We start from the raw sequence: 7,911 nt of genomic DNA, 5'->3' as shown, positions 1-7,911 counted from the left end.
GATGGGGACCTGGTGATCGGGGGCCTCTTCCCCGTCCATGAGAAAGGAGTGGGGAGCGAAGACTGTGGCAAGATCAACGAGCACCGGGGCATCCAGCGCCTGGAGGCCATGCTTTTTGCCCTGGATGAGATCAACAAGGATGGGAGCATCCTGCCGGGGGTGAAGCTGGGCGCCCACATCCTCGACACCTGCTCCAAGGACACCTACGCCCTCGAGCAGTCCCTCGACTTCGTCCGCGCATCCCTCACCAGGGTGGACGGCTCTGAGCACATCTGCCCCGACGGCTCCTACGCTGTCCACGATGACGTGCCCACCGCCATCACCGGTGTCATCGGGGGCTCCTACAGTGACGTGTCCATCCAGGTAACCCCCAGGCAAGAGGGGTTCAGATGGGGCTGGGGGGTCGGCAGAAATAGTGGAGGGGTGTAAAACCCTGCTAACAGTGTGATGATGTTGCTGCCAATGCAGCACAGGGAAGCTCTCGCATCCCTCGTGGTGATGCTTTGGGGAGGGAATGCCAGCCTGGCACCTGAGAGAGCCTTCTCTCTGCTAGCATGGAGGGGCTTGCAGCCCTGATGGTGGCTGGGGTCCCCTCAGGGGCTGCAGAGGGCCCCCCACCCGCCATAAGCCATGGGAGCCAAACCAGTGGATCTGTCCTACACGAGAACAGGCGTTTATTCCCCTCCCGGGGTTGTGGCAGCAAGCGCAGCTCCTCAACGCAGGACGATCTCAATGCTCAGGTCCACATTGTCCTCAGTGCCACCACACTGCCGCATCCCTCACTGCTGCCAGTGAACCTGTATGCTGCAAGCCGCCTCCCGGCATCACCAGTACCGGTCCCTGGCGTGCCACATCCTGGCATGGGCCTGGAGAAGGACATTGGCCCTCTCCCACCAGATGTGTGCTGCCAACGCCTGCGGGCGCTGCTCCTCCCACCAATGGGTGACAGCACGATGCCACCATGCCTGGATGTGGCAGGCACTGTAGGTGGCCACCCCCAGCACCCGGCAGACCAGCCGCCCCCACCACCAGGCCTGGGTGGCCACGGCCGTGCCATGGCTGTCCTGGTGCCCCCTGGGCACTATAGTCCTGGGGGGGGTGGGGGTGCCCTGGCAGCCAGGGGGTGGCTGTCCCCAGGGGCCACTGCAGTGCAGGAGCGGGGTTTGGCTCACTTCCAGCCCCTGTGGGTCCTGTCCCAGTGGGATGGGTGGGTGGCCAGGGGCAGGAACAACCCCCCCGGCATGGCGGTGACACTCCAGATGTCAGAATGGCACTGGGGACACTGTGGTGGGGATGTGGGGACGTCGCTCCCGGCAGGCAGAGCTGCACACCGTGAGGGGGCGCCATCCCCTCTCCCACCCCAAAACCAGCCCACGAGGTGCGGCCAGCTGTGAGGGGGCACCCCGCTCTGAGGGGTTCAGCCATAGGGCAGGGTGGGCACAGAGGGACGCTGCCCCCATGTCCCCGGTGCTTCCCATGGGAACAGCCACCTCGAGCCTCAGACCTGGCTGTCGCCCTGGGTGGGGCGCAGCTCAGTCCCCAAAACCATGGCTCTGCGGACCCAGGGGCCGGCTTCGGCAGGGAGAAGAGCATCCCCTGAGGATGCAGGCAGCCGGAGGGGCCAGCTGAGTCCCAGGGGCTGCCAGTGGACCGCGTGCTCGCTAAGATTTAACGAGTCCCCCGGCGTGTGTCAAACCACGTCTGCTGGTCCCCAGGGTCCCCGCATCCCCCTGGCCATGGGGCGGAGGAAGCCGGAGCTGGGTGTTGGAGGCAGCACCCCGGTCCAGCCCACGCGGGCGCTTGTCCCTTCCCTTGCTGGAGGACCTGGCGCGTCCCCGCGTCTGGGGACACAGTCCCGACCCCGGGTGGTGTGGGCAGCGCGGCGGGCTGGCAGCTCCCGTTGTGCGGCGCGGCCAGGCAGCGGCATTGCTGCGCTCGGGGGCCTTCTTGCCATTAGGGGACTTTGTCGTCGAGAACATTTGTCCACGTTAATTAAGCCGCGTCTCTCGCCTGGGGAGCAGCGCGATGTGGGCTGGCTCACCGGCCCCGCCGGCGCGCCTGAGCCTTCCCCTTTGCTGCTGAAGAGCCTGGGTTTTTAACGGCCTCATTAGCGGGGCTTTTTTCCCTTTTGAAGCTAACGAGGGATTCTGCTGAGTGACTGGAAGGTGCCGGTCTCGCCCCCCACCCCGGGCTGGGCAGGGGGCTCTGCCCCATCTCCCAGCCCCCAGAGCCCTTTCCCCCCACGCCGTGGTGCTGCCAGGCTCCCCATCTCTCTCCTTGCCCACAAGCATCTCCCACAGCTCACCCACGGGGGAGTTTCTGCTTTTGCCACGCATCCATTTATCTCCTTCCCAGCCCCAAATTTCAGAGGGGAAATGAAATACTTAAAAAAAAAAAATAATAAAAGAAATGAGCACATCTGAGGGCTCAGGCAACTCTGTGAATGTGCCATCCATCCATCTGTCCACCAACCAGGACCCTCCAGGTGGGGGCATTGCTCATCAGCCCCACAGTCGTGCTTGGGAGCACCGTGCAATGTTGGTGTTCTCTGGTGGCGATGTCCCTCACTGGGGTACGTCTTCAGGTGCTCACTTCTCCTCCTCCATGCAGGTGGCCAACCTCCTGCGGCTCTTCCAGATCCCACAGATCAGCTACGCCTCCACCAGTGCCAAGCTCAGCGACAAGTCCCGTTACGACTACTTTGCCCGCACCGTCCCACCAGACTTCTACCAAGCCAAAGCCATGGCAGAGATCCTCCGCTTTTTCAACTGGACCTACGTCTCCACTGTGGCCTCAGAGGGTGACTATGGGGAGACGGGGATCGAGGCCTTTGAGCAAGAAGCCCGCATGCGCAACATCTGCATTGCCACCTCGGAGAAGGTGGGGCGCTCCATGAACAAGAAGACCTACGACGGGGTGGTCCGGGCTCTGCTGCAGAAGCCCAATGCCAGAGTGGTTGTGCTGTTCACCCGAAGCGAAGATGCCCGGGAGCTGCTGGCGGCTGCCCAGAGAGCCAATGTGTCCTTCACGTGGGTGGCCAGTGATGGGTGGGGAGCCCTGGAGAGTGTGGTGGCTGGGAGCGAAGCAGTGGCAGAGGGAGCCATCACCATCGAACTGGCAGCCTACCCCATTAAGGAGTTTGCTGCCTACTTCCTTAACCTCAACCCCTACAATAACAGCCGAAATCCCTGGTTTCGGGAGTTTTGGGAGCAGAAGTTCAAGTGCAGCTTCCACACGCAGGACTGTAGCCGGTACTCCCTCAAGACAGGCAAGTTTGAGCCAGAGTCCAAGATCACATTTGTGGTCAACGCAGTCTATGCCATGGCTCACTCTCTCCACAACATGCACCAGGCGCTGTGCCCCAACGCCACCAAGCTCTGTGACGCCATGAAGCCTGTCAATGGCAAGAGGTTCTACAAGGACTTTATGCTCAATGTTAATTTTGACGGTGAGTCCAGAGATGGAGATGGGGTTTGGCTGCCTAACTGGAAGGGGGTGGGTGGAGGGCCAAGGAGAAGGAAGGAGACCTAGATTTGACCCAAAGCCCTCCAGTTCCTCCAGCCTGCCCATACCGAGGGACCCCTGTGCCATGAGCTCTGGTTGTCCCAGGATGCCAACAGCTCACCATCACCCCTGGGAGGCAATCCAGGCCTTTCATCCCCAGTGTGGAAAAGCTGGTGACCAACTCCATCCTGCTAGAACTGGGTGGGACTGTCCCCACAGGGGCGCCTCCAAGACCACGGGTCCTTGGAGACCTCACTTGCAAAAAACATGATTTATTCCCATTTCAGTGATTAAACTGGAGGGAGACCCTCATCAGGGACCTACATGGTTGGACGTGAATTAGAAGTGTGTCCTCTGTGACTTGGGCTGAGCCCGGCTACCCAGGTGTCATTGAGAGCCATGAAGGCTGCCAAATCCACCTCTTTGTCCCTGCAGAGCTGTCTGGGGCTGCCGAGCTGTAAGGCACCTGAGAAGGTGGTTCTCCACTGCTGCTTTCCAGCTCCTAATGTGTGCATAGCCAGCAAGTATGAGAGTGAAGGTGGGGAATGGGTCAGATATTTGCCTGTGGCCATGGTGGGATGTGATGCTTTGGTGGAGCCTTGCCTCTGCACCGGGAGCAAGCGCTCTCCTGCCCCACGGCAGTCACCATCTCCCCTTCTCCTTCCCCCAGCTCCGTTCAGGCCAGCAGACACTAAGAGTGTCGTTCGATTTGACCGCTACGGCGATGGGATTGGGCGCTACAACATCTTCAACTATCACCACATGGATGGGCGGTATCGCTATCAGAAGGTGGGCTACTGGGCTGAAGGGCTTATCCTCAACACCAGCCTCATCCCGTGGGCTGAGACCTCCATCCCTGTGTCCCAGTGCAGCGACCCCTGCAAGAAGAATGAGATAAAGAGCATGCAGCCCGGCGACATATGCTGCTGGATCTGCATTCCCTGCCAGCCCTATGAGTACTTGCTGGATGAGTTCACTTGCATGGACTGTGGTCTCGGTTACTGGCCCAACGAGACCCTGAATGGCTGCTACGAGTTGCCCCAAGAGTACATCCGCTGGAAAGACGTCTGGGCCATTGGCCCCGTCACTATCTCGTGCCTGGGGTTTATCTCCACCCTCTTCGTTTTCGGAGTCTTCATGAAGAACAATGACACCCCCATCGTGAAGGCCTCTGGCCGGGAGCTTTGCTACATTCTCTTGACTGGGGTCCTCATGTGCTACAGCATGACCTTCATCTTCATCGCGAAGCCCTCCACTGAGGTGTGCACGCTCCGGCGTCTGGGGCTGGGCACGTCCTTTGCCGTCTGCTATTCAGCCCTCTTGACCAAGACAAATCGCATCGCCAGGATCTTCAGTGGGGTGAAGGAAGGGGTCCAGCGCCCCCGGTTCATAAGCCCCACATCACAGGTGGTCATCTGCATGGCCCTCATCTCTTGCCAGCTGATCATCGTCATCATCTGGCTGCTGGTGGAGACCCCCGGCACAGGCAAGGAGACTGAGCCTGACAAGAGGTACATCGTCACCCTCAAGTGCAACAATCGTGACTCCAACATGCTCATTTCACTCACCTACAATGTCCTCTTGATTGTCCTCTGCACGGTCTACGCCTTCAAGACACGGAAATGCCCTGAAAACTTCAACGAGGCCAAATTCATCGGGTTCACCATGTACACGACCTGCATCATCTGGCTGGCCTTCCTGCCCATCTTCTACGTGACCTCCAGCGACTACCGAGTATGAGCCTGAGTTTTTGGGGGTAGATGGCTTTGATAGGGCTTGATCTGAGCAGTCTGGGTGATTTGGGCCCCATGGGGTTTGTGGATAGGAGATGTGAGGGCCTGGGGAAGGGTCTTTGGTCATGGACTTGGTGATGGTCACCTTTGCATTGGGGCATTCGTGACCGGGTGAAGGGTGGCTGAGGGGGCAATGAGTCCTGGGGAGAAGACTTTCCCCTCGACAGTCTGTTGGCTAGGGTGAGGATGGGAAATCACCCTGAGACCTCCAGAGACCCCTCAATCTGAACACAGAGCAGTGATTGCCATCCTTCAGCCTCATGACGCAAAGGCATGAGACAGCCCCTGGCCCATCCCGACACTCCCCCCCCACGAGGGGATGAATGCCAACCCCAGGGCCAGCATGGTCCCTGGGGAGCCGAGTGGTGCCAGGGAATGGGGAGCATGGGGTGCACCCTGCAGCACCGTCATGGACTTGGTGATGGTCACCTTTGCATTGGGGCATTCGTGACCGGGTGAAGGGTGGCTGAGGGGGCAATGAGTCCTGGGGAGAAGACTTTCCCCTCGACAGTCTGTTGGCTAGGGTGAGGATGGGAAATCACCCTGAGACCTCCAGAGACCCCTCGATCTGAACACAGAGCAGTGATTGCCATCCTTCAGCCTCATGACGCAAAGGCATGAGACAGCCCCTGGCCCATCCCGACACTCCCCCCCACCAGGGGATGAATGCCAACCCCAGGGCCAGCATGGTCCCTGGGGAGCCGAGTGGTGCCAGGGAATGGGGAGCATGGGGTGCACCCTGCAGCACCTCAAAGGCCCTGGCAAGAGTGCCCAGACACGTTCTTGCCAGGCCTGGAGGACTCAGTGGGGGCAGCTGCAGTTGGGGGCGTCCAGAAAGGACACACATTCCTCAGTGGGAGCGTGCACCGGGGTGGGGGGTGCCGGGCTCTGGCCCTGGGCATCGCACCAAAGCAGCACATTGGCAAGGCTGGGGGTGCTGCTCAGGGTGTACCCACTTTTCAGGGGCAGCGTGGCCCCATGAGACCTATGCCCATCCTCTGCCTGTGGGTTTCCAGTGGGTCCACCCTGACAGAGGGACCTGGTGTGGGGTGGGATGTGCCTGTGGGGTGCAGGCAGCAGCCTCTGCCCGGTGCCACAGTGAGGGCTTCATCCTGTCCCACTCCGGGCAGAGGGCTGGTGGCAGGAGCACCTGATGCCCACCCCTGTCTCCAGGTCCAGACCACCACCATGTGCATCTCGGTGAGCCTCAGCGGCACCGTGGTCCTTGGCTGCCTCTTCACCCCCAAGCTCCACATCATACTCTTCCAGCCGCAGAAGAACGTGGCCAGCCACCGCGTGGGCACCACTCCCCCGCCGCCCCCAGCCAGTCCCATGGTGAGCATGGTGGGGTTGGGAAGGGCTGGGGGGCAGCACCCCCTTCCTGGCGGGGAGGAGGGAGCGGGAAGCACCCCAGCATGGGCCCCTGAAGGAAAGTGGGGTGCAGGGTAGGGCATGACTGGAAATGGGAAGGATGGAGGATGCTGTGTCCCCTATGGCTCATCCCTGTCCCTTGTCCCAGTCCCTCATCTCCCGCGGCTGCAAGCCCCAAGGCAGCAGCATGGCCTGCAGGGGGGGATTACTGCTCCTGGGGGACCACCATTGCCCCAAGGGGACATGGCCAACCGAAGCATTCTCCACCCCAGCCCTGGGGGGACACGGCCACCCTGGGCACCCTCCACCCCAGCACCGGGGGATGCAGCTCCCCAGGCACCCATCACCCGCCGCAGTGGGATGCCCTGGGCAGGGGGGGTGGTGGTGCTGCTGCCAGATCCCACCTTGATCCTGACTGCTGCCTTCCCGGCCAGGCTCGGCCTCGCAGTACGTGCCCACGGTGTGCAATGGCCGCGAGGTGGTGGACTCCACGACATCATCCTTGTGAAGGACACGGGGGTCAGGTCGCGGTGCTGCTGCTCCTGTGGCACCCGGCTCCCCGCCCCTGCCAGGGAGAGCAGCGCCCGCAGCACGGCCCGCTCGGGGGCTGGAGGCAGCCGGGAGGCTCAGCCCCTGCCCCGGCACAGGCTACATATCCCACGTGCTGGGTCACGGTACGTGTCCCCCTTCCCTCGCACCGATCCACATTACACATCCCTCATCCCTTGCATTGAGCTATGGTGCACGACCCTCTGTCCTTGCACCAAGCTGTGGTGAACATCCCCAGTCCCTTGCACTGAGCCGTGGTGAACATCCCCGGTCCCTTGCACCAAACCATGGTGAACATCCCCAGTCCCTTGCACCGAGCCATGGTGAACGTCCCCAATCCCTTGAACTGAGCCGTGGTGCACGACCCCCTCCCGCCGTCACCTGCACTGAGCCATGGTGCATGTCACCCCCATCTCTTGCACTGAGCTGTGGTGCACACCTCCCTGTCCTTTGCACCGAGCCGTGGTGCACGTCCCCCCGTGTCACCTGCACTGAGCCGTTGTCCACATTCCCCCACCCCCTGCACTGAGCCCTGCTACGTGTCCACCAATCCCTTGCACCAGGCCATGGTCTGAGTCCCCCTGTCCCTTGCACTGAGCTGAGGTGTCCATTGTCCCCCCCCATCACCCACACCGAGCCATGGTGAACATCCCCCCCCCAAATCCCTTGCACTGAGCCGCAGCGCGCAGCCCCT

At 61.5% G+C, this 7,911-nt stretch overlaps 2 protein-coding genes across 2 annotated transcripts in view; one reads left to right on the top strand and one right to left on the bottom strand.

Annotated features, from left to right (window-relative positions):
- Nucleotides 1-3: 3 nt before the first annotated feature.
- Nucleotides 4-7,176, top strand: GRM2 (glutamate receptor, metabotropic 2; the record flags this gene model as incomplete). The annotated part of the gene is given in 6 exon segments (XM_009881102.1): nt 4-363; nt 2,611-3,448; nt 4,175-5,238; nt 6,471-6,600; nt 6,603-6,632; nt 7,103-7,176. Coding segments are annotated over 6 exon segments (2,496 nt in total), but the record flags the coding sequence as incomplete, so codon positions are not given.
- A 664-nt stretch (nt 7,177-7,840) lies between these two features.
- Nucleotides 7,841-7,911, bottom strand: part of RRP9 (ribosomal RNA processing 9, small subunit (SSU) processome component, homolog (yeast)) — a 3,307-nt gene continuing 3,236 nt past the window's right edge. The window contains exon 9 of the mRNA XM_009881101.1: nt 7,841-7,909. Coding sequence (XP_009879403.1) covers nt 7,841-7,909 — 69 coding nt within the window. The remainder of the gene's footprint in view (nt 7,910-7,911) is intronic.

This window comes from Charadrius vociferus, unplaced genomic scaffold (genome assembly GCF_000708025.1).
Source record: "Charadrius vociferus isolate BGI_N301 unplaced genomic scaffold, ASM70802v2 scaffold223, whole genome shotgun sequence".
Classification (NCBI taxonomy): Eukaryota; Metazoa; Chordata; class Aves; order Charadriiformes; family Charadriidae; genus Charadrius; species Charadrius vociferus.
Note: the sequence above shows the minus strand (reverse complement) of the source record. Positions and strands in the feature narration are given on the sequence as shown.